The sequence below is a fragment of the Mesoplodon densirostris genome, chromosome 19, assembly GCF_025265405.1.
Source record: "Mesoplodon densirostris isolate mMesDen1 chromosome 19, mMesDen1 primary haplotype, whole genome shotgun sequence".
NCBI lineage: Eukaryota > Metazoa > Chordata > Mammalia > Artiodactyla > Ziphiidae > Mesoplodon > Mesoplodon densirostris.
Genome location: NC_082679.1, coordinates 48342539 through 48369583, shown reverse-complemented (window position 1 = coordinate 48369583; position 27045 = coordinate 48342539). Strand labels below are relative to the sequence as shown.

Genomic DNA, 27045 nt, shown 5'->3' with positions numbered 1-27045 from the left:
ACTACTGAAGCCCACGCACCTAGAGCCCGTGCTCCGCAACAAGAGAAGCCACCGAAATAAGAAGTTCGCATACCACAATGAAGAGTAGCCCACTCTCGCTGCAACTAGAGAAAGCCTGTGAGCAGCAACAAAGACCCAATGCAGGCAAGAAAAAAAAAAAAAAGGCTTAAGTCTGAGTAAAGAGAGCAAAGATGGGACAAAATAATGATATGTATTTGATAGAGCTGTTGGATCATTTGTAAAAAATTAGCAATAATTACATAGAAAACTAAGCAAATATACAAGAAAGGACAACTGAACTAGGCTTAGCAATGAATAATATCCAGAGTCAGCAACAAACACTGCCCAATGATTTAGCCAAACACTGTGATGGGGAAATGGCAGAGGGAGAAGGGGTAGAGGCGTGCGTGTGCAGGCACGTGTGCATGTGGATGCTGAAGCTTCATCTAACATGCAGGAAATGAGTAGAAAACGTGCAGAAGTTGTAACACCGAGACCCATGAGAGCATTGTATTTATAAATAGGGAGGTAATTACCAGAAAAAACTACTTAAACAGGGGTAGAGGGGATGGTTATCTCTGAGGACTGTAACCATGAGGGGGTAAGCAGGGCAGGAGACAAGCTTCTTGATTCTTTACAAACTATGTTCAGAGAAATTAACAGAAATAAGTTTGTTTTAAAAACTAGAGGGGGGCTTCCCTGGTGGCGCAGTGGTTGGGAGTCTGCCTGCCAATGCTAGGGGACACGGGTTCGAGCCCTGGTCTGGGAGGATCCCGCATGCCGCGGAGCGGCTAGCCCCGTGAGCCACAAATACTGAGCCTGCGCGTCTGGAGCCTGTGCTCCGCAGCGAGAGGCCGTGATAGTGAGAGGCCCGCGCACCGCGATGAGGAGTGGCCCCCACTTGCCGCAACTAGAGAAAGCCCTCACACAGAAACGAAGAGCCAACACAGCCATAAGTAAATAAATAAATAATTTTTTTAGAAAAGCAAAATTCCTTTAAAAAAAAAAAAAAAAACTAGAGGGCTTCCCTCGTGGCGCAGTGGTTGAGAGTCCGCCTGCCGATGCAGGAGACGGTCCGGGAGGATCCCACGTGCCACGGAGCGGTTGGGCCCGTGAGCCATGGCCGCTGAGCCTGCGCGTCCGGAGCCTGTGCTCCGCAACGGGAGAGGCCACAACAGTGAGAAGCCCGCATACCACAAAAAAAAAAAAAAAAAAAAAAAAACTAGAAAGAAGGTAAAATGTATATTAACCTGGGGGGAAGTTCTAGTTTGAAAGAACAATGATGGTGAAGAGGTAAGGCACAAGGAAATTTTCCTTCTGATGACAAAAAGATAATCAGCAACCTGTGATTGTCCTCTCTTGCTGCAGCTCAAGGACACAAAGATAAGGTAGAACCTGAAGAGAAGGAGACTACTACCCTCTAGCAGGGTATTTCAGTTGTTACATTAGAGACCGCTTATTATAATGGAAACTAACAATCATTTCAGCTCCAAGAATCCAGGAAGCTGCACAAACTGGAGAAGTTGGTTATTAAATCAAGGAAGTATGGGGAACTCAACTGAATAGCTGGGCTCTCCTTGTAATCAGAGTAAACGATAGCGTCTAGCATGCCAACGTGATGTTAAGTTTCTCTAAAGCTCCAAAGTTGTGTTAAGTGTGGACAAGCCCCAACAACTTTATAAAGATTCAAGATGAGCAAGTGTTACTCAGGCCTGAGGAAAAAAGAGGGTTAGACTAATAAGTTGAAGACTTATAAGAATGGCAGTACAGTACCCAGTGTCTGCCTCTTTAAATCAAGATCTAAATAATATACTCAAACACTAAAATAAGGCCAATACATTTGCTTACATTGTTCTCTAATTCCCATTTTGGAGGGCAAAAAGTTAAAATTCGTAATAATCTACATTTACCGACAGTTCACTATACTTGCCGGAAGCCATTTGGATCATGAAATATTTGTTTATTATAATAAATAAAAACCTAATAGCAAGGACAGTAAAAATTCCTAACATTTAATGAGTGCTTTCAATATGCCGGGCATGGTCCTAAGCACTTTATATGCATTCATCCCTTGAACGCTTCCAACAATCCTTTGAATTAGATGCTACTTTCGTTCCTAATTTTACTGAGGGAGAAGCTGAGCAACAGAAGGGTGAAAAATAGGGCCCAAGATCACAGAGCTGCCACGTGACAGAGCAGGACTGCAAACCTTCATCTGCTACCCACCACCCACCCGGCAGCAGTGCCTAGGAGAAAATAACTGCTGGAATAGCACTAGCTTTGCAAATCCTAACCCCAAAGATAGCAAATCTTATATTTTTAAGTACTTATCAGCCATAAAGTTTACTTTCTGTTAGACTCCAAGGTCAGAGGAAGGAGAGGCACTCTGCACAATGCATCCCGTATGAACAAGGCAGAATCCTCTTGGGTCTAGTTGGGCTTCACAGGGACTGCCTTGCTCTTAATTGGTGTACTTATTTATATTTATCTTTATGTGGAGAAGGGAGGCAGTAATGTTAATGAAATTCACAGATGACTTTAACTTGAGACGCTGCTAACATTAGTGATGACAGAGGAGACATACAAAAGGAAATAAAAAACTTAGATTTTAGTGAGTTTCAGTTTTCCATCAGTGATTCCTAGACACCTCTACTCCACATATTTATGGCTATTGCGAGCCCCCTAAATCTCTTATTCTAGTACTCTCCCCCAATGAATAAAATAAAACCCGAAACAGCACCAAAAAGCTTAGAGTCCACTTTGTCAGGACTGCCTCTATCAAATACTTCTGCATGATTCAGAACAGAGGTGAGAAAAGTGAGCCTCAAAAACATGATGATCAACGGTTCTGTAGTACACACAGAAATATGAACAAAGCTGCCCTAACTGACTGAAGGCATAAGTGAGGAAGGAAGGAAAACGGCAATTACCACTGCTTTGAGAGTAATCACTGCCCTATGCATTTAGAGAAACTTGCATTTCAGCTGGTCATGGGTGAGAAATAAAGAACCAGGATGTTATTCATTTAGCTCTCTTTATGTAGCTTTCAAAGAATGAAACATTTTGTATATTAACATTCTCTTTATGCTATTAAAAGAAACACTTACTGATAATATGAAAAGAGGGGCTTCTGATTTCCCAGAACACAGTTATGTAGTTCTCTTTTAGCTGAATCTAGGTAAGAAAATAAAGCAGCCTTAAAGACCCCTAGCTAGGTGGTCCCAGTAGAGGGAGTACCACCTGAACTCCAGGTTCATTTTTTGGTAAGTTTTCTACTGGCCTTTCACTTCAAACTTATGCAAAGAGAAGCTGCAGAATCAGCAAAGCTGACTGATGCGTCAGGTTCTCACTAGTTTTGAGAGAGCCAAAGCCTCCCAGGGGAGTGGTCACCTGGCCTGAAGCTCTAACAAGACAGGGCTGATCTTTCACATGATCCAGTGTCAATGCTCCGAGACCTGCTCTGTGCTTTGGGTACTAAGCAGTGATACAGGCAAGTTCAAAACTCCTGAATTCTCCCATTTTTCCTTAAACATAGCGGATGTCCTAATGAGATGATTAGGCAAGTCTTTGTGACAGGTGCTCTGGGCTAGGACTGGCTTAGAAAAAGTGATTGTTGTGAAATTAGTAACCATGACGTGCAGGACTTAAACTGTAGTTTCATATGGAAACCAGGCAGAGCTACTATAAATTGCCCTGATAAAATGCACATATACACATAAACACACTGCCTACAATTTTGGCTAGTAACCAGATGTAGTATGGCCCCCTTCAGGGATCTACACAACCCTCAGGTTAAAATCCCTCTGCTAAGCAGGGCACCTATAAATAGAGGGGAAAGGAGAAGACTTGAAAAACTGTTTCCACAATCAAAAGAACGTGGCTTTTCCCCCCTGATGATATATAAATAATACATGGTCACTGTGAAAGTCAAATACTAGAGAAAAACATAAAGAAGAAAAGAAAAATCACTCATGGATGTATGGGAGGATTGAGGAGTGGAGGCTACGGGGAACCAGTTTCTTTTTAGGGTAATGAAATGTTCCAAAATGGATTGTGGTGATAGATGTGCAACTCTGAATATACTCAAAGATATTATATTATACTCTTAAAAGGGACAAGTTATATGGTATGTGAATTACATCTCAATAAAGCTGCTTTTAAAAAATCACCTGAAACCTAAAATCAACATAAGCATTTTAGTGCCCTCTCATCCATACATCACTCTTTGAAATAAATACACACACACACACACACACACACATATACACAAACACTGTTTTTATAGTGGACAACTTTGTTTTATTTAACAGTCTTCTTCTTTATGGGAGGATGAGGGGGGTTTATTCCCCCAGATGTCTTGGCTTTCACAGTAGATCATTTGAGGTGGTCTGACAATAACATTGAAAACTTTAATAGCAATATTATTACTTAGGATGGAGAAATATTAAGGATTCTTGTCAATTTTACTTCTGTTAAAAAGAGGGGAGGGAATTCCCTGGCAGTCCAGTGGTTAGGACTCTGCGTTTTCACTGCCAGGGCCTGGGTTCAATCTGCGGTTGGGGAACTAAGATCATGCAAGCCGTGCAGCCAAAAAAAATTCAAAATTAAAAAAAAAAGAAAATCTCTTGCTAAAAGAAGTGGGGGGAAAGGAGTCAACTAAAAAAAATTTACAAATCACTTACATAAAAGTATATAACACCACCGTAAAGCAATTATACTCCAATAAAGATGTTAAAAAAAAAGAGTATATAGAAGTAATCTGCAGCTATGGCATAAATCGTAAAGCTTGGAAAACAACTTTAGAAATAAGGCAATAGAAATCATTCTTTCACTCATTCACACATTAATTGGGTGTCTACTCTGTGCCAGGTACTAAGTGTTATAAACGTAATAGGACAGCACCTGTCTAGAGAGAGAGACAAAAAATTAGACAATGATTACAAGACAGTGTGGTTAGTACAGCATGTTTGGGTGTAACAAGAACACAGAGAGAGAAATTTAAAAAGGGTGTAGGAAGGGGTGGGGCTTCTTAGAGAAGGGGACAAGGGAGCTATGCTGCAAAAAGCTCGGGGTTCTTCAATTGCGAGCTGCCCCTGGGACTGAGAGCCATTTGCATAATTATTCATGTGTGGAAAAATTTCATAGACTTTTAAAGACAGAATTAGTATAGGCACCTAACTCCCATTTATACTCTTAGGGTAGATTCCCCAAAGAAAAAGAACTGGCTGCAAGTGTATAAACATTTTCAAAGCTGCATTCCAAAAATGTTCCTATTAATTCTCCTACCAAGAGTGTTCAAGTGTGTGCATTTCAATACAATTGGCCAGCCCTGGATAGTCCCATTAAAAAAAAAAAAATCTGTGTTTTTTGAAATGGTACAAAAAAACCTGTATTTCATTATTATTTTAATCTACATTTCTTTGCCTATTAGAAACATTTCTCAAATTTTTATTACTTATATTCCTCTACCATGAATTGCCTATTTATTTTTTTATCCATTTATCTACTGGATATTTTTCTTATTAATCACTATGAACTCTTTATATATAGAGGCTTAACTGCTTGTCCTTTTAAAAAAAAAGTTTATTGAGATGTAATTCATATACCATAAAATTCACCCTTTTAATGTATATGATTCAGTAGTTTTTAGTACATTCACATAGCTGTGCAACCATCATCACTGTCTAATTCTGGAAGATTTTCATCACTCCAAAAAGAAACCTCCTACCCAAGCAGTTACTTTCTTTTTCTGCCCAGACTCCCTGTTCTAGGCAACCACAAATCTATTTTCTGTCTCTACATATTTAGGTTTGTCCTTCTTGTTGCAAATCTTTTTTCTTTAATTATACTTTACATTTTAATTAAGGTTAAATTATTTTCGACCTGAATGAGTTTTAAACTTTTAAGAGATGAAATCTATTAATCCTTCCTTTTTGACTTCTCCATCCAGAGACTAAATATTGTCTCTCTGTGCTGCATTCTGCATAATGTCTTCCTTTCTACCTTCTGGTTCATTAATTCTCTCTTAGCTGTCTGCTGTAAAACTCATCCACTGAAATTTTAATTTTAGTTATTCTACTTTTTAAGCATTCTATCTGGTTTATTTTTCAAACCTGCTACATCAACTTTGATTGTTTCCTATCCCTGAAGATATTTTCAAGCTTGTCTTGTTTTTCTATGAATACAGGAAGCCTGGTTAATTAATAATTTGTGTGTGATAAGTCCAACATCTAAAGTCTTCTGGGACCTTGTTTCCTTGTGCTTGGTTATTTTGTGAATATATTTTAATTACTGTACATAATTAAACATACAATAATTATTAATTAAATAATTATTATGAGAGGAAGAATGGAGAGTTATTGCTTAATGGTTAAGAGTTTCTGTGTGGGGTGATGAAAAAGTTTTGGAAATAGATAGCAATTACACAACATTGTGGATATGTTTAATGCCACTAAACTGCACATTTAAAACTGGTTAGTATATTGGGCTTCCCTGGTGGCGCGGTGGTTGAGAATCTGCGTGCCAATGCAGGGGACACAGGTTCGAGCCCAGGTCTGGAAAGATCCCACATGCCGCGGAGTAACTAGGCCCGTGAGCCACAACTACTGAGCCTGTGCTCCGCAACAAGAGAGGCCGCGACAGTGAGAGGCCCGCACACCGCGATGAAGAGTGGCCACTGCTTGCCGCAACTAGAGAAAGCCCTCACACAGAAACGAAGACCCAACACAGCCAAAAATAAATAAAATAAAATAAAATAAAATAAAAATGGTTAGTATAGCAAATTTTTTGTTAAATATTACCACAATAAAATTTTTAATCATTAAAAATTAAAAAATAAAAGTAAAAATTATTTTGAGGATTCTTTGGGGTCTAGGGTGAAGGTCCCTTCTTCCACAGAGATATGCTTTTGTTCCTGTAAGACATCCACAGACACTACCAGTATATAAACATCTTAAACTCTAATTCCCAGCTTGAACTTTCCTGAATCCCAATAATGCAAACCTGCAGGAAAGGTGGACCGTGCTGTGATTACAGTGTCTCTAGCGACAAGACAATGCCCCTCTCAGTCCCTGGGGATGAGGTGAAAGGGTACCATGTTTACGTCTGATTCATCTGAAGGTGTATTCCTTTGGGGTCTAAGCTTAATGTTGGAGGTCTTCTGTTTGACTCCCCACTTCAAGTTGGGACTACACAGGCTTTCATTTCTGCAGGTTTGACCTTCAAGAGCATGAAACTAAAAATGAATTTCAGCAAATACCCTGAGGGCAAATGCAGGTTCTTAAGCTCCCTCTACCTTTTAGGGTCTGGCTTTCTCTTAAGATGTTGGCCTGGTAATTCACTGCTTTCTTGTTAGCTCGTTTATGCTTTTAAAGTGTTTTAAATATGCTACCCTGCATAAAAACTGTTTTCAGCTGAGCTATCTCATCATTATTGGAAATGGAAGACAGAAATGTATTTTCTTCTAGATTTTTGTCTAGTTTGAATGTAAGATTTAATGCACCTGACGAATATGGCGCATATTGAGGTTTCTTTGTTGTTAGTAATATTTAGCATGTTAAGATTTTCCATTTATCAAACCTGTCATCTTAAACAAGCATCTTCACCCTTGAGCTGTCTCACTGAGCTCAACTTGAGGTTATTTTCATGTACAATTTTTGACCCACTGACCTAACTGATCCTCTCAGCAACCTAGTGTTACATGTAACAGCTTCTAATACAAATTGGTGAAAGAGCAAACACATGGTGCCACTAGAGAATCATATAGTTAAGAGTAGAGCAGGATGGCTCTATGAGCTCTCGTTTTCCTTATATGTCTTTGTTATGAATAGCATCTGGATAGACACATCTGGACAAAATTTTGCTGCTAATTTAACCATTTGGTTGCTCAACTGCAAGACAAGAAGTAATGGATATACTCAATTTTATCTAATTAGTATTCCCTGACTTAGTAATTTTGCAAACTGAATCACTTTACAAACTAAATATAGAAAAGTTATTATTATGGTCTGGTTTCTAAGCAACCATTTCATTAAGAAAAGCTCCACTTGAGAAAAACATCTGTTCGTCAGTAAGGTTTCTGCTGTTATCATATAATTTCATGGAGAAATAGCCACGGTCACCCTGTGCCTTAGTAATCCCTAGTTGTGAAAAGGTCAACAGGGGTACTGTAACAGAGGGAGCCATCTGTTTCAATCTGTGCTGGTCCCTGAAACTTGTTATCATAAAACGATTCAGTTTTCCTAAATGGCTACATAATTTAAAAGCCATTATCTTCTGATAATAAAAGCAATCAATGTTCATACTAGAAAACATGAAAAATATAAGAAAAAAGGCACAAAGAAGAAAATAAAAATCATTTGCGTTTCTGATGCCTTCATGTTAGATCTCAATTGAAAAATGGATTCTGCTGCTTTAAAAAATTATTTGAAAACCACTGACCTAAAATAACTCCATATGGTTTTACCTTTGTCATCTGCAATGAGAATATTTTTCGTAATGGTTTGGGGCTGTGTGTTGGACAACTGAGTTCAGAGATTTGTAGAGACAGCCAAACATACTCATTGCATTTCAGGAAAACAGGCTTAAAGAGAGACAGCAATCTGACAGGGGTGGGAACGTGATGAAAGGTATGTGTCACATGACACATCACCTGTGATATGGGTTATAAAACTTCCTTGATAGGTCAGGTAGATGGCCTAAGACAGTGATTTTTCAAATCCTTTGTTGTTGTTTTTAAAGCAGCAGAGTCTTGTTTTACCATGGTATTTTTAGAGAAGGCTCAATGAAAGAGAGAAAAAAAAAAGCCTACCCAGTCCACCCCCCTTTCATCACTGATCTTCAGGGTCCTTCCTGTCTGCAGTCTCCTCCCCCTGGCACAGCATTGCTTCTTTGCTGTTCCCTCAGTCTGGATTACTGTTCCCTCCCTCCTTTACTAGGTTAATTCCTAATCATCTATTAGATCTCAGCTCACGGGTCACCTCCTCCTGCCCCTTTCTATCAGGTAAAACGTCCCTAACACAGGCTCTCATATCACACTGTACCTTTCTTCACAGCACCTGTCAAAGCCACATTTCACATTTGTTTGTGTGACTTTTTGATTGGCATTTGTCCCCCTCCTCCTCCCTGCCTTGGACTATATATTCCAGAGTAGGTGGTCAATGAATATTTGTTGAGTGAATGAACATTTAAAACCATTAAGAAAAAAACCAATGGCCAAAAATATTTTACAAATCTTTCTGTCACTGTCTAAAGTCAGGTTATCAATAATGGAAAACAGAAGTTGGACATAAAGTGTAAAAGTGCTTCTGAAACAGCCTTCTCCTAAGGAAGAAAACTTTAGCAATCATGCCCTGGCAGGTGGACGGGAGAGATGACCTAATTATGTCTTTAGTAGTGCAGAGTCTGTGATCTATTCCCTGATGCTCAGTTCATTCCCAAACTTCCAGCCTCCTCGGGGACAGCAGAGATGCCACAAGGTCAGGAAACAAAACCAAGTGTAAACGTCTAATGTAAAAATCTAAAAATGAGTTGCCTGAACTGTACACCATTTAAGTGCACTTTTCCACCACTGCCCAAGATCTCAACATGACCACAGAGGGGGAAACTGATGCTTCAATCAGTTAAAAATGTTAAACCTATGATTCAGCAACAAAAGGAACTATGTCAGGATGAATAAAAAATATAATTGGGCTTATTAAGTGTGTGAACAGCTTTAAGAATCATCTTAATCACATCTGGTGAGATTAATTTGTTTTTGAAATGAAGGGTAAGGTAAGCACTTTAGTTTGGGAGGGCAAAGCAAGAGCAGGGTGACCCTCCAGCTGTTGACTCTAAGTAGTTCCAGTAAAATGGACTGATTCCTTAGAGAGTAAAGGAATACTGTGCTTTAAAGATAAGTCTAAAGAGGAACTTGCTATTTTAGTTGAGAGCTCTCTTGCTATTTTATCCTTCTTAACTTGTCTTCAAATTCCAACTTTACTAAAGAAAGGGTGGCTCCAGGGCAAAATTTAAATAGCTGTTCTGCAGGGAAGGTACTTACACCTTCTTAATAGCTTGTAAAGTAGACATGTAAGCAACTGACGTTTTATCCCAAGGTGTCTCATAACTGCCTTATAGGTAACGAATCCTGCCCTTGTGACAGCTAGCTTGCATGAATAGGAGGTAAAAAAATGTGAAATGAGCCCTGGAAACCAAGAAATTAAGTATTTAATCGCTTAGCAGGAAATGTCAAGATCCACTGGTTCCGTGGCTTAATTTTATTGTCTGTAAGAGCAGAGGCCATGGTGATTTCAGAAAGGTGGGAAAATGGACTGGAGAGAAGAGGTAGGTGCAGAGAGGTATAAGGCCTTGGCTCTGGAGTAGATGCCAGACTCCATCACTCACTGGTTGGCCTTTTACTGGTAACAACCTTTGAGCTTTGGTTTCTTTGTCTGAGAAATGGGGAGATAAAGATATTGACTCTTATAGGGTTATGATGAAGAGTAAATGAATTAATGTAAGTTACATCTGATATGTGGCTGGTGCTCAATAAATCATGAATGAAAATACGAATAAAGGGAATAAAAGTAATAACCATCAACAAGCATGCTGCTTTCAAATCCAGGCAGCCCATCACCAAGACATTACTGGTGGACTGGCAGCAAACCTTTAAAGCCCTCCTAGAGCCCACACAGAAATCTCAGATGCCTTGTCTTGGCATTTCGACAGCTTCTGCATTCCAGCCCAATCCCACTTCTCCCCTTCCTGTCCACTTTGCTCCACTAACAATTTGAACTGCTTACCTTACTTGTCTTTATACTTGCCCTGCTCTTGAACATCTTCCTACATTCACTTTTCTTTCAGCCTCAGTCCCCTCACTCCATCTCCACATTCTAAACCCTGCCCGTCCCTATTCACAATCCCAAGAGCTCCATGAAAAACTACTGTTCTGGTTTTCCTAAGTTTATTTTCTATTTCTAAAATACTTGCAAATGAAGCAACTGACAAAGGATTAATCTCCAAAATATACAAGCAGCTCATGCAGCTCAATATCAAAAAAAAACAAACAACCCAATCCAAAAATGGGCAGAAGACCTAAAGCGACATTTCTCCAAAGAAGATATACAGATTGCCAACAAACACATGAAAGGATGCTCAACATCACTAATCATTAGAGAAATGCAAATCAAAACTACAACGAGGTATCACCTCACACTGGTCAGAATGGCCATCATCAAAAAATCTACAAACAATAAATGCTGGAGAGGGTGTGGAGAAAAGGGAACCCTCTTGCACTGTTGGTGGGAATGTAAGTTGATACAACCACTGTGGAGAACAGTATGGCGGTTCCTTAAAAAACTAAAAATAGAACTAGCATATGACCCAGCTATCCCACTACTGGGCATGTACCCTGAGAAAACCATAATTCAAAAAGAGTCATGTACCACAATGTTCATTGCAGCTCTATTTATAATAGCCAGGACATGGAAGCAACCTAAGTGTCCATCGACAGATGGATGGATAAAGAAGATGTGGCACATATATACAATGGAATATTACTTAGCCATAAAAAGAAACGAAATTGAGTTATTTGTAGTGAAGTGGATGGACCTAGAGACTGTCATACAGAGTGAAGTAAGTCAGAAAGAGAAAAACAAATACTGTATGCTAACACGTATATATGGAATCTAAGAAAAAAAAATGGTTCTGAAGAACCTGGGGCAGGACAGGAATAAAGATGCAGATGTAGAAAATGGACTTGAGGACACGGGGAGGGGGAGGGGTAAGCTGGGACGAAGTGAGAGAGTAGTATGGACATATATACACTACCAAGTGTAAAACAGATAGCTAGTGGGAAGCAGCCTCATAGCACAGGGAGATCAGCTCGGTGCCTTGTGACCAACTAGAAGGGTGGGATAGGGAGGGTGGGAGGGAGACGCAAGAGGGAGGATATATGGGGATATATGTATATGTAGAGCTGATTCACTTTGTTATACAGCAGAAACTAACACATCATTGTAAAGCAATTATACTCCAATAAAGATGTTAAAAAAAATTAATCAGGAGAGGGAAGAAGTGCCTCCTGTTGAAAACAGCACTTTGGATCTGATGTAGACAGTACAACACTTCTACCAAACACTTCAGGGATCCAGATTTCGGGGTCTTCATGCTGATCTTTGCTACTGCCTCCTCTGGACTCTCTCAATACTTTCATGCAGTTTTATTGTAGTGCTTTTCATTAGCTTATAATTATCTATGTGACCATCTCTACAGTGTATTAGTGTCTTAAGAGAGGAATATGTGACCTACTTTTGTATCTCCCAAACCTAGCACAGAGCCTGGCATAGCTGGTGGCACTAGAGGTGTGTTTGTTAAATGAAGCAATGAATGGATGCAAGAGAATTAATAAACTATTAACACTGAAAAAAAAAAGTATATGTCAGTGATCTTTTTTTTTTTTTTTTTTTTTTTGCGGTACATGGGCCTCTCACTGTTGTGGCCTCTCCCGTTGCGGAGCACAGGCTCCGGACGCGCAGGCTCAGCGGCCATGGCTCACGGGCCCAGCCGCTCCACAGCATGTGGGATCTTCCTGGACCGGGGCTCGAACCCGTGTCCCCTGCAACGGCAGGTGGACTCTCAACCACTGCGCCACCAGGGAAGCCCGAGTCAGTGATCTTTAGTATATTACAAGGTTGTGCAATGATCACCACTATCTAATTCCAAACGTTTTATCATCTCCCCAAAGAAACCTCATATCCATTATCAGTCACTCCCCATTCCCCTCTCCTCCCATTCTCTGGGAACCACAAACCTGCCTTCTATCTCTATGGATTTGCCTATTACGGACATTTCATACAAAATGCGGCCTTTTGTGTATGGCTCCTTTCATTTACCATATTTTGAACGTTCATCCACTTTGTACCATGAATCAGTACTTCATTCTTTTTTTAAAAATAATTGTTTTTCTTTTGGCTGTGTTGGGCTTTCTTCATTGCTGCATGTGGGCTTTCTCTACTTGTGGCAAGTGGGGGCTACTCTTCGTTGCAGTGTGTGGGCTTCTCATTGCAGTGGCTTCTCTTGTTGCAGAGCACGGGCTCCAGGCATGCAGGCTTCAGTAGTTGTGGCATGTGGGCTCATTAGTTGTTGCTCGTGGGCTCTAGAGCACAGGCTCAGTAGCTGTGGCTCACGGGCTTAGCTGCTCCATGGTATGTGGGATCTTCCCGGACCAGGGCTCAAACCCATGTCCCCTGAATTGGCAGGTGGATTCTTAACCACTGCACTACCAGGAAAGTCCACTTCATTCTTTTTTATCACTAAATAATATCCCACTGCATAGGTATGCCATATTTAATTTGTCCATTCATCAGGTGGTAGATACTTAGGTTGCTTCTACTGTGAATGAAAAATACTGCCTGCCCTATCAGTAAACAAAGGATGTTGCAGCCATCAAGCCATCACATTACAGCCTCCCTGATGATGAGCCCTGAGGAACATAGGATAGAAACAGGAAGCCCGCCATCTAGCAGTTAACTGCTGCAGCCACCCCAGCTGCAACCACCCCTGATGGTGCACTCTGAGGAGACTTAGGATGAGAAAGCACAGGATGCTGGCCCCAGATAGTTGAGGTGCATATCAAGGGAATGATTTCCGTGAGCCCAGACTCCTGCATCTTCCTATACATAGAAAAGCACTAAATTCCATAACTTGACATATCTGGTTTTTCTTTAACTAACAGTAATCTTTTGATGTTCCAACTACTTGGTCTTTGTTGCAAAAACTCCTATTTATCCTGGCTCTTCCCTTACCTCTTCAGAGCAATCTCTCAGAGTTATCTGAGATGCTGTGTCCCGGGCTTGAAGTCCTCAGAAAGTCCAGCAAATAAAACATAATTCTTAACCTTTAGGTTGTGCATTTTTTTCAGTGGACACTACTTTTTGGCTATTATGAACAATATATATGAATTATATTCACATATAAGCTTTTGTGTGGATATATGTTTTCATTTCTCTTGGGTATATATCTAGGAGTGGAATTGGTAGATCGTACAGTAACTGTGTTTAACCTTCTGAGAACTGCCAGACTGTTCTGCAGAGGAGCTGCACCATTTTATGTTTCTACCAGCAGTGTATAAGGGTTCCATTTCTACACAGCCTCATAATTTGTATAATTTTAAATTAAGTAATTTTAGGGCTTCCCTGGTGGTGCAGTGATTAAGAATCCGCCTGCCAATGCAGGGGACACAGGTTCGAGCCCTGGTCCGGGAAGATCCCACATGCGATGGAGCAACTAAGCCCACGAGCCACAACTACTGAGCCCACGTGCCACAACTACTGAAACCCACGCACCTAGAGCATGCTCCACAACAAGAGAAGCCACCGCAACGAGAAGCCTGTGCACTGCAACGAAGAGTAGCCCCCGCTCACTGCAACTAAAGCCCATGCGCAACAACGAAGACCCAATGCAGCCTAAAATAAATAAATAAATAATTTAAACATTAAAAAAGTGTATCCTTTTTAAAAAAATAATTTTTAAATGTAATTTATTGGCATCAGAAATGTAACAAATATCAAAAATTCTATACAGAAAGCTACATGTTTTCCTAATCCACAATCTCAGTAAACTGCATAAATCCCAAGATTGTTCTGCGGGCTCTTTCCTGATACTCCTAAAATGATGCTGATGTCTCCAGTGCTGAAACAATAATGACCAGCAGTGGGAAGAAGGACGGGCAGTGTGAGGTAACATACTTATTCCACTAATGGAAGATGAGTTTCAAAGATACACACAGAGATTGCTTAAAAAATAATACTGTCTGAGAGTTCACCTGCCAATGCAGGGGACGCAGGTTCGTGCCCCGGTCTGGGAGGATACCGCGTGCCACGGAGCGGCTAGGCCCATGAGCCATGGCCGCTGGGCCTGCGCGTCCGGAGCCTGTGCTCCGTGGCGGGAGAGGCCACAGCAGTGAGAGGCCCGTGTACTGCAAAAAAAAAAAAAATACTGTGCTCATTTGCTAAATGAGTAAAACCACACACAAATCAAGCAAATGAGATCAGCATATTATTAAGCTATAGGAAGAGTTCCTTTGTAGTGAAACCATTTCTCATAGACAGGCCTGGCTCTCCTATACCTCAGACCATCTGAAAACTCAGCCCTGTGCCTTGGAAACAGGAACAACTATTTTAGGATTAATTATTTTTCCCTGTGGCAAGAGCATAGTCTTCAGAGCTGGATAGACTTAAGATTCAAATCATGGTATTTGACACTTGGTATTTGTGTCACTTTGGGCCAGTTCCTTAACCTCTTTGAGCCTCAGTTCCCTCATCTGTCATTTTTAGGAATAAAAATTCCTAACTTGTAGAATTACTATGACTGGCACACAATAATAAGTGGTTACTTCTATAATACTTATTTCCATTTCTTGTATATGGCAATTATCCCGGGAAATCTTAGAAAGTGAAAATAACTAAACCTGAAGTAGTCAGTTATCTTTTACTTGCAGGTAAAAGTACTAAATTGCCAAATATTCTGATGTAAATCTGAGTGTATCAATCTTCAACTGATAGAGGAAACCAGTGGACAGATATTTCAAAAATGAGCTCAGGAGCTTCCCTGGTGGTGCAGTGGTTGAGAGTCCGTCTGCCAATGCAGGCAACACGTGTTCAAGCCCTGGTCCGAGAAGATCCCACATGCTGTGGAGCAACTAGGCCTGTGTACCACAGCTGCTGAGCCTGAGCTCTAGAGCCCACAAGCCACAGCTATTGAGCCTGTGTGCCACAACTGCTGAGGCCCACGCACCTAGAGCCCGTGCTCCGCAACAAGAGAAGCCACCACAATGAGAGGCCCACGCACTGCAACAAAGAGTGGCCCCTGCTTGCCTCAGCTAGAGAAGGTCTGTGCGCAGCAACAAAGACCCAACACAGCCAAAAATAAAAATAAATAAAATAAATTTATTTTTTAAAAAAAGAGGGGGCTTCCCTGGTGGCGCAGTGGTTGAGAGTCCGCCTGCCGATGCAGGGGACACGGGTTCGTGCCCCGGTCTGGGAGGGTCCCGCATGCCGCGGAGCGGCTGGGCCCGTGAGCCATGGCCGCTTGGCCTGCGTGTCCAGGGCCTGTGCTCCGCAACAGGAGAGGCCACAGCAGGGAGAGGCCCATGTACCGCAAAAAAAGAAAAAAAAAAAGAGCTCATGTAAAACACAAGTATTTTGAGCTTTAAAATACAATCTCTGACTTGGAGAAAGGGAAGAGGCATAATATATTTCACTTGAGCTGTAGTTAAGATAAGGTACAATGGACTGGGAATCCCTGAGATATGGGTCTGGTCCCAGCTCCACCACTCTCCCAACTTTTATGACTGTAGGCAAGTCAATTCTTCATTTATAAAAAAATTATATCTGCTTTTATTATATTTCAAGATTGTTTATAGAATCAAAGCTTTATAGATGATTAAGCATTATTCACTTTTAATAAATATTGATAATCATAATCATAATATGTTTTCTATCTTTAAAAGCACAACAAGAGGAGCAAATTCTATCATTATTTGAAAAGTTCTAGAGTAACCAAGTGTATTGGAGAGGAGGGGACAAGATTTGAAGGTCAACAACAAGGTTCAAATTACTTGCTATGTAATCTTGGAAAGTGGACTTAACCTATGTAAGTCTCAGAATTTTTAGCTATAAAAAGAGGATATCTCTCATCACACCTAAAAATTAACTCAAAATGGATCATAGACTTAAACGTTAAGAGCCAAAACAATAAACCTCTTTAAAAAAAACACAGAAGTAAATCTCCATTATCTTGGGTTAGGCAATGATTTCTTAGAAATGACACCAAAAGTGAAAGTAGTAAGAGAGGAAACTGATAAGCTGGACTTCATCAAAAGTAAGAAGTTTACGGGACTCCCTTGGTGGTCCAGTGGGTGGGACTCCAAGCTCCCAATGGCAGGGGCCTGGGTTCTATCCCTGGTCAGGGAGCTGGATCCCGCATGCAGCCACAACTGAGAGCCTGCATGCCACAACTAAAGATCCCTCATGACGCAACTAAGACCAGGCACAGACAAATAAATAATAAATTTTTTAAAAAAAGAAAAAGAAAGTAAGAAGTTTAGTGCTTCAAATGACACCATTAGTAAGAGAAAAGACAACCCACTGAATGGCAGAAAATATCTCCAATCCGTATACTTGATAAAGTACATGTTTCCAGAATATATGAATTCTTACAACTAAATAATAGAAAGACAAATAATCCAATTTAAAAATGGGCAAAGGAAAAAAATGGGCAAAGAATCTGAATAGACATCTTTCCAAAGAAGATACAGAAATGCAAAATAAACTCATGAAAAGATGCTCAGCCTCATCAGTCATTAGAGAAGTGCAAATCAAAATCACTATGAGATACCACTTCACACTTACTAATATGGCTATAATAAAAGGATCTTCTACAATAACAAGTATTGGTCAGGATGTAGAGAAATTGAAACTCTCATACATTGCTCGTGGGAAAGTAAAATGGTGCAGCCACTTTGGAAAACAGTTTGACAGTTCCTCAAAGGGTTAAACATAGAATTACGATATAACCCAGTAATTCCATTCCCTCATGTATACCCAGGAGCAATCAAAACGTATGTCCACACAAAAACTTGTACACCAATACTCATTACAGTGTTCCTCATAACAGCTTAAAAGTAAAAACAACTCAAATGTCCATCAACTGATGAATGGATAAACAAAATGTGGTTAATCAATAGTACAATGGAATATTATTCAGCCATGAAAAGGAATGAGGTCCTGATACATGCTACAACATGGATGAACCTCACAAATGTTATGCTAAGTGAAAAGAACCAGACAAAAAAGTCCACACATTCTATATTATGAAAAGTCCAGAATAGGCAAATCCATAGAGACAAAAAGTAGATTAGTGGTTCCCAGGGGCAAGGGGGAGTGAGGAATGGGAACTGACTGATAATGGATATAGGGCTTCTTTTTGAGATGATGAAAAGTTCTAAAATTAGATAGTGGTGATGGTTGCACAAATCTCTAAATATACCAGAAACCACTGAATTGCACATTCTAAATGGGTGAATTTCATATGTGTAAATTAAATCTCAAATAAGAAGTTTAAAAAATGGGGATAATGTCTATTTCCCAGAACTACTCCAAGAATTTACTGAACTAGCATATATGAGAGACATTCGTTAAATGCCCATTTGTTAATTAGGTGATACAAGGTCTGGACATAAAAGAAATCTTCCCATTTCAAGGACATAAATGGAGATGATAAACTTCACAGGACTACATTCCAAATTTCAATGCCCGATCCAATTAGATGGTCCTTCAAGGGATAAAATTATTTTCAGTTAATGGTTGCCCAACTTCGTTTATTTGAAGTAGAAATCTGAGAATGGATAGGGAGTTCAGTCTCTGACAAGTTAAGACTTGTAACCCTGCTCAGTTTGAAACTCTGTAAAAACAATTTCACCTTGTATCTACTTTCCTCCCTTCCAGGCCTTTTGCCTTCCCTCCCCTTGGCTCTTTTGCCAGAAATGAAAACTCTTCTGGGAAGGGAAAAGGGTAGAAGAGTTAGTGCAATTTGTTCAAGCATGTCAAGATGTCTAGATTCTCTTCACTACACACACTGGCATACTTTCCCCTCCCATGCTTGGCTCAGAGCCTAGGGTTTCTTTCCTTTTTTCCACGAGCCTAGTAGTTTCGTCCAAAGATTCTTTTGACACCGATGGGGATCACTTGGATCCCTGAAATGCATCTATCACTGGTGTTGCTTTCAAAATGTTCTTTAAATAATTAAAAGTGACTGCGAGGACACACAAGCAGATGCACACTAAGATAAATAACTTGGCTATAATATCTTATTTGAAGATCATGTATTTATTTATCACATTCATTACTGAACATCTATTTTAAGACTGAAATGTGGAAAATGCCCCAAACATCAAATATACATTATGGGACTCTTTTTTTTTTTTTAACATCTTTATTGGAGTATAATTGCTTTACAATGGTGTGTTAGTTTCTGCTTTATAACAAAGTGAATCAGTTATACATATACATATGTTCCCATATCTCTTCCCTCTTGCGTCTCCCTCCCTCCCACCCTCCCGATCCCACCCCTCTAGGTGGTCACAAACTACCGAGCTGATCTCCATGCTATGAGGCTGCTTCCCACTAGTTATCTATTTTACGTTTGGTTGTGTATATATGTCCATGCCACTCTCTCACTTTGTCACAGCTTACCCTTCCCCCTCCCCATATCCTCAAGTCCTATGGGACTCTTTTTTTTTTAAATTAATTAATTTATTTATTTATTTTTGGCTGCGTTGGGTCTTCATTGCTGCACATGGGCTTTCTCTAGTTGTGGCGAGCAGGGGCTACTCTTAGTTGTGCGGGTTTCTCATTGTGGTTGCTTCTCTTTTTGCGGAGCACGGGTTCTAGAGCACAGGGGCTTCAGTAGTTGGGGCATGCGGGCTCAATAGTTGTGACTCGTGGGCTCTAGAAAGCAGGCTCAGCAGTTGTGGTGCACAGGCTTAGCTGCTCTAAAGCATATGGGATCTTCCCGGACCAGGGCTCAAACCCATGTCCCCTGCACTGGCAGGTGGATTCTTAACCACTGCGCCATCAGGGAAGTCCCCATTATGGGACTCTTAAGGACATATTTTAAATCCTATTTTGGAGAAGAGAAAGACTGCCACTTTTTATCTTACACACTTTCTTGCCATTTAAATGTTTTTAAAACAATAAGAATGTATTAACTTATATAATGATGATGATAAAACAATGAGAAAAAGAGTATATAAGAAGTCTAAAAAGGAGAGACACTTAAAGGACACAGTCTAAGATTAAGTGTTCTATTTATAAACTCTGGATTGTAACTGGAACTCAGCAACTTGTATAAAATTCTCTGCCCGAAGAAGCTGCCTTGAGTGTCTGGGAGCAGCTGCTATGAGAACTAAATCAACCATCACTTTCTCAGTAGGACTAAAAAGAGATGCTGTATTTCATAAAATTAAATTTTAACTCATAGGGAACTTAGTTCTCAGATTGTTGTGATGTACAGATAATACGTACATCAGACATTCCTGTATCAGGCATCAATAAATATCTGTTGAATGAATGAGCTTATTTAATTCCCCTCTGCTCTGTGCCTTGACTGCAAACAAAGTTGGTGAGAAACTACAAAAGAGATCCAAAATAACAAATAAAGCAAGCAAAGGATACCTTGTAACTTTTACATGGAAACATTCAGTCAGCCTAGAAGAGTAAGACTTTATACACACACTTACTCATACTCCCCAAAACTAATGCTACTCAAACCACAGCCAAGCCCCCTTGTACTACAGGACATTTACACATGGGCTGGTCTTGTCTGACTGTCTGACTGGGCATCCAGAATGGCTTGGCTCTGGAGTTTTAGGCCTGGGCAAATGAAATCGGCAATGCAGGTGGGAAAATTCAGCTCTTTCCTTTCTTAATAGGAAATTCACCTAAGGCCTTGGCCTTTAAGTGCATGTTACAAACACCAAAAACATCAATTAATTCAAACTTGTCTGCCATGGCGTGCAGAGAACAGAAATTAGACCTCTACCTCCCATGTTCTTCATCCCCAAATTAGCTACTAACTGATTAGCCCACCAATTAAAAGTAGTAAAAACAAACACAGAACCAACAGTTGTGATTTTTTTTTTTTTTTTTTAATTTATGGCTGCGTTGGGTCTTCGTTTCTGCGAGAGGGCTTTCTCTAGTTGTGGCAAGCGGGGGCCACTCCTCATCGCGGTGGGCGGGCCTCTCACTATCGCGGCCTCTCCTGTTTCGGAGCACAGGCTCCAGACGCGCAGGCTCAGTAATTGTGGCTCACGGGGCCAGCTGCTCCGCGGCATGTGGGATCCCCCCCAGACCGCGGCTCGAACCCATGTGTCCGGCACTGGCAGGCGGACGCTCAACCACTGCGCCACCAGGGAAGCCCCAACAGTTGTGATTTTTATAGCAGACCCTAGAGGCTAATGAGCTCAGTGGGTTAATCAGCTAAGAGGTTTATTCCAAACAGCAATGTTGCTGTGTGAGAATGACACACCACTGCTTCCTGAAAATCTTGTGCAAAAAAAAAAAAAAAAAATTCAATGAGAAACATCTCCTTGACAGTATTACAGTTTCCTGGAAAAAGTACAGGATGACTTGTTTTCTGACTTATTAATTATCGGCATTTTAGGTTCTGGCCTCATTGATTTATTTGATTTCCATAAATGCCATTCATTGTCATGTGGCTTCCTGAGCCCCATCGAGCCCTCAGGCTTATCTCAGTTTTTGGTCTCTGTGACCTCTCAGCTGCCTGTAATTACTTTCTCTCTGGACATGCTCCACTCTTCTGCCCTGCCTAGCTGTTCTTTTATCTCTGTGACTGGTTATTTTGTCTCCTTTTTTTTTTTTTTCTTTTTTTTGCCATACGTGGGCCTCACTGTTGTGGCCTCTCCCGTTGCAGAGCACAGGCTCCGGATGTGCAGGCTCAGCGGCCACGGCTCACGGGCCCAGCCGCTCCACGGCATGTGGGATCTTCCCGGACCAGGGCATGAACCCGTGTCCCCTGCATCGGCAGGTGGACTCTCAACCACTGCGCCACCAGGGAAGCCCTATTTTGTCTCCTTTGAAGAATGTTTTCTTGTTTTTAACTAAGTCATGAAACTCACTGTGAAAGTGTTTTGTACTATATAGTAGGTGCACAATAAATGTTTGTTGAGTAAAGAATGAATTCCAAGGCTCAGGCCTTCATTGCTGTACACTTTCCTCTCTGAACTCTCTCTTAAGTTTCAACTTCCAGGTCTGCATAGAGGATACCCAAACTACACCAAGAAATAAGTAGCCAGTAAGGAGCTGCACATGCCTTTGTGCTCACAGAGAACCTTGCCTGAAGGACTGCATTACTGGCTTCAATTCTTCACCCCTCCCTGCATCCATGTCCTTTGCTCCGTGACTTGGCAGTTTGTCCCACTAAAGGGACAGAGTATATTTCTGCATCCCTTGACTTTTGGGTTGGGCTACATGACTTGCTTTAGCCATCAGAATGAGGCAGAAGTGACAGGGTGTCAGTTCCAAGCTTAGGCCTGAAGAGGCCTCTCGAGTTTATTCTCGTTCTCATATACTTCTGCCATCACCACACGAATGCGCCCTGGGAGGCCCTGGACCCGGGACGATCCAGAACAGGTGCAGCAGAGTTACTGCAGCCCACCGACCTGCAGGGAGCGGCAGGGCTGCCCAGCCCAGACCAGGTCAGCTGAACCCCATTTGTCTACAGATTCATGAATGATAATAAATGAGTGATAATACATGATAATAAATAAATAAATACTGGGTGTTGCAGTAATCTATCATGTAGCAGGAACTACCTGACAGAATCGACCTACTCAAGCTTTAGCTCTGAGAAGTTACACATATCACCACATTATTACCTAGCAATCTAACAATAGAAATAGTAGTGATATGATGATGATGATAACATTAAAATCATAATAGCTAACATATCGAACACTTAATATGCATTAAGCACTTTCAAGATATTAACTCATTTAATGTTAGCCCCCTTTATAAACTTTTAATGATAGAATAGTTTTAGATTTATGGATTTATTGAGAAGATGCACAGAGGGTTCCCATATACTGCATACCCAGTTGCCCCTATTATTAAGTTTTACATTAGCATGATACATTATCACAATTAATGAACTAATACTGACATTTCATTATCAACTAAAGTCCATAATTTACTCAGAGTCTCTTAGTTTTTCCCTAGTGTCCTTTTTCTGTTCCAGGATCCTATTTACCATATTATATTTAATCTCCTTAATCTCTGACAGTTTCATCCCTCTCCTCCTCATTAAATTTTTTTTAAACATCTTTATTGGAGTATAATTGCTTTACATTGCTGTGTTAGTTTCTGCTGTATAACAAAGTGAATCAGCTATACATATACATATGTCCCCATATCTCCTCCCTCTTGTGTCTCCTTCCCACCCTCCCTATCCCACCCTTCTAGGTGGTCACAAAGCACCGAGCTGATCTCCCTGTGCTATGCAGCAGCTTCCCACTAGCTATCTGTTTTACATCTGGTAGTGTATATATGTCAATGCCCAGCTTATCCTCATTTAATTTTATTTTATTATTTTTTTGGTGATAGCTTTACTGAGATACAATTCACATACCATAAAATTCACCAATTTAAAATATACAATTCAATAGTTCCTAGCATACTAACAGAGCTGTACAAACATCACCACAATCAATTTTAGAATGTTTTCATCACCCCATAAGGAAACCCTGTACCCTTCAGCTATCACCTCCCAAACCTTTCCCCTTTCTCCCTAGCCCTAGACAACTACTAATCTACTTTCTGTCTCCATAAATTTACCTATTCTGGACATTTCATATAAAGGAACCATACAATATGTGGTTTTTTTTGTGACTGGCTTCTTTCACCTATAATGTTTTCAAGGTTAATCCATGCTGTAACATGTCTCAGTACTTCATTATTATTTTTGGCTGAATAATATTCCACTGTAAGTATATACCACATTTTGTCTATCCATTCATCAAATGGTGGACATTTGGACTGTTTCCACCTTTTGGCTATTATGAACATTCATGTACAAGTTTTTGTGTGGACATATGTTTTCATTTCTCAAGGGTGAATACTTAGAATTGCTGGGTCAAGTGACAACTCTACATTTATCTTTTCAAGGAACTGCCAGATTGTTTTCTGAAGCAGCTGTACCATTTTACCTTCCTACTTAGCTCCCTTTTTACAGGTAAGAAATTGAAGCCCAGAGGGATTAAGTAATTTGCCAAAGTTCATACAGCTGAGAAGCAGGGGAAGGGGTGGTGCATCCTGGTGATCCATCTCCAGCCCCCAGCCCCTGAGGACTATACCACACTGATGGAGTCAAGAGAAACTGTGAGTTAATTCTGCCTTCTCACCATGTCTGCTTCTTACCCCTTTTCATGAGGCCTCTCTCTAGATTTGAAATCCACAAATTAATGGAGATGAGAACAACAAAGAATCACAAGAGAAATAAAATTATTGCAAAAAATGTTTTGATGATGAAATATTTTATATTCTGAGATTCTTTTAGCTTAAAGACAGAGCAGGGCTTCCCTGGTGGCACAGAGGTTAGGAGTGTGCCTGCCAATGCAGGGGACACGGGTTCAAGCCCTGGTCCGGGAAGATCCCACATGTCATGGAGCAGCTGGGCCCGTGTGCCACAACTACTGAGCCCTCACGCCTAGAGCCCGTGCTCCCAACGGGAGAGGCCACCACAATGAGAGGCCCGCGCATTGCAATGAAGAGTGGCCCCTACTCACTTCAACTAGAGAGGGCCCATGCGCAGCAATGAAGACCCAACACAGCCAAAAATAAATTAAAAAAAAAAGACAGGACAAAGGTGCACAGTGACAGCAGTCAGGTTCCTAAAAGGCCAACATAATGAGAGCTCATGTGTGAGCCATTCTTTACCTCCTTGAATTAGAGGAAATGGGATTTAATCTATAGAATGGTAAGTAAGCATAAATAAAGGCTTCCTTATCATTATGAGATACTGAAACTCTGTAGGACCCCTTTAGGAACTCTCCAGGAATATTATTATCATGACTGAAATCAAGTCCTAGCTAGGAGACGGGAAGAGGGACAAAATGTCCAACAGTCTGTGGCTCTAGGAATTTAGAGGTTTTGTGCAAACATACGTGATATAATCTTTGGTCCACAAACTCAAAGTCCTTTAACCAGGACTAACTTACCCTGAATGGCAGACAGATATATAAAGGTGTCTTCATGCTCCAAGTTCTCCAAGAATATCTGGAACCACAGAACACAGCAGTGATATGATTCACAAACAGCAAGCAAGATTTAAGAGACCCTCAGAGCAGCCTCAAAAAAATAAATGCTTTTCTTCCTCTTTGTTGTAGCGAGATATCAGTCTGACTTTAGAATCTTGTAGGGAAAACAGTATATACGTTTGAAGTCCCATTATTATAATAGCTAAAAGAGGGTAGCGATTATAGGGGAGATACTTCTTGAAGTTGTTGAGTATACACCAAGAATAGGCATGGAAGCCAAATTCTGGAAGAACAATCCTCAACAGTTTTTCCACTATAGCCCACAGCAGATAGCCTATTCTTAGATATGACATGACAGACTACAGGCCCTGACACACAGAGGCCAGGTTTGGGGTTATGTCGAATTAATGGCACACCTGCTATAATTTGATCCTTTTCTCTTGCACTCAGAAAGTGTATGGAAATGCAAGTGCAAGATGGAGATATAATTGGGATAACCTTGAATCTGTTCTAGTTTTTAAAATCTTTTGCAAATTTCAGCACTTCAACTGACATCAGTGACAAATTACTCTCAACACATCTCATAATTTAGGAACCCACCAGGGTACGTCAACCACAGTGGGTACTGCTTATCTAGAAGATATGACAGTTGACATGTTAGGATTAGGCCCTAACACAAGGGCCAGAGGAAGACAGTGGCCATATGCCCATGTCCCTCCTGCTTGGTATCTAGAAGAGGGGTGTGTGTCTTTCCATATATAGTGATGTGTCCTTTACAGGAACAGCAATTCTTGATATCAACTTGATACTGCTGGTCTCCACATCTGTGGCATGTTAGGGAGAGCCCAAGATTAGTTAAGTTGGGAAGATGGCCAGGTTGGAAGGGGTGGAAATCATGTATGGAGTAAGAGAAGCTTAATCCAGGGTAGTAGCCATGGGAATGAAGAGGAACGGATACATTTGAAAGACTTCTTGAAAAAAGAATTGACAGGACTTGATGACCAATTATGTATAGCAGATGAAAGTTAAGTTAGCTAAAGAAAACTCCAAAGCTGTTCATAGCATTAACTATCTAAATAGGTGTGTGAAGGCATATTTTTAATGATTACTCAAAGGAGATATATAATTTGAGGTTTTCAGCAACATTTCAATGACAGCAAATCCTTGGCACATTTCTGTGCCTCAGTTTTCTCATCTATAAAATGAGGATAATGTTAATATTTTGGTCGTTGCCAGGATTAGAGATAATGTCTGAAAGGCATAGGGCCTGGCTCAATAAACAGAAGTTATCATTACACTACTGATTCTAATACTTTAGTGACTAAAAAGAAATATTTTCAATCAGAATTATAATTCTTAGTCTAATGGCTAGAGTATATGGAAAAGATAATAGTAATAATATAATAATGATACTACTAAACCTTTATTGGGTGCTCATTATGTGCTTGCCACTATAATTCATGCTTTACATGGATTATTTTATTTACATATTTATTTGTTTAGGCTGTGCGGTGCAGCTTGCGGGATCTCAGTTCCCTGATCAGAGACTGAACCCGGGTCCTGGCAATGAAAGCGCCACATCCTAACCATTGGATGCCAGGGAGTTCCCAAATTATTTTATTTTAAATCTTTCAACATAAAATGCATTACAATTATCCTCACTTTTCAGATGTAAAAATCGAGGCTCAGAAAGTTTAAGTGACTTTGTCCAAGAAAATGATCTGCGATTTGATCAGTCGTCTCTAGACCCTTGGCTCTTAACCTCTAACCCATACTGAGGTCAGGACAATTTCCACAAAAGGGAAAAGATCCCCAACTAAGCACATACAGTCTCCCACATAAATCCACGATATAAAGAACAGCCTTTTCACTGTGATGGAGGGAAAGTGGGGAGGGGACGCAGTTCTGTCCAAAGCCCCTCTGAAAGGGGCCCAGAAAAAACAGGTAGCTTATCTTGGCTGGTCACAGTGTTGAAAGTGGCCTTATCTACCAGAAAAGGAATTTGCTCTGAGAATTTGCTCCGGGTCTTCTTTCATTGGCTCAAACGTTACTAGTTTGTGAAGCCATGTCAAGATCTACTTCCTCCAGATTTCAACTCTCTCCTTCTCCTGACTGTCTACAGGGTTTCTTGCCTGTAAAAGTTCTGACACTCTGCTCATGTTCAATTGAGTCTCATGTGTATCTAAGTCTTTCCTGTGTCTGAGTCTTGCCTCCACAGAACAATTACAATTTCC

The 27045-nt window shown here is 40.6% G+C and overlaps 1 protein-coding gene across 1 annotated transcript in view; it reads right to left on the bottom strand.

Annotated features, from left to right (window-relative positions):
• The window catches only part of TANGO6 (transport and golgi organization 6 homolog), a 169842-nt gene that overhangs the window by 72688 nt on the left and 70109 nt on the right, over positions 1-27045 (bottom strand). The window contains exon 14 of the mRNA XM_060084730.1: positions 24773-24830. Within this exon, the coding sequence (XP_059940713.1) occupies positions 24773-24830 (58 nt within the window). The remainder of the gene's footprint in view (positions 1-24772; positions 24831-27045) is intronic.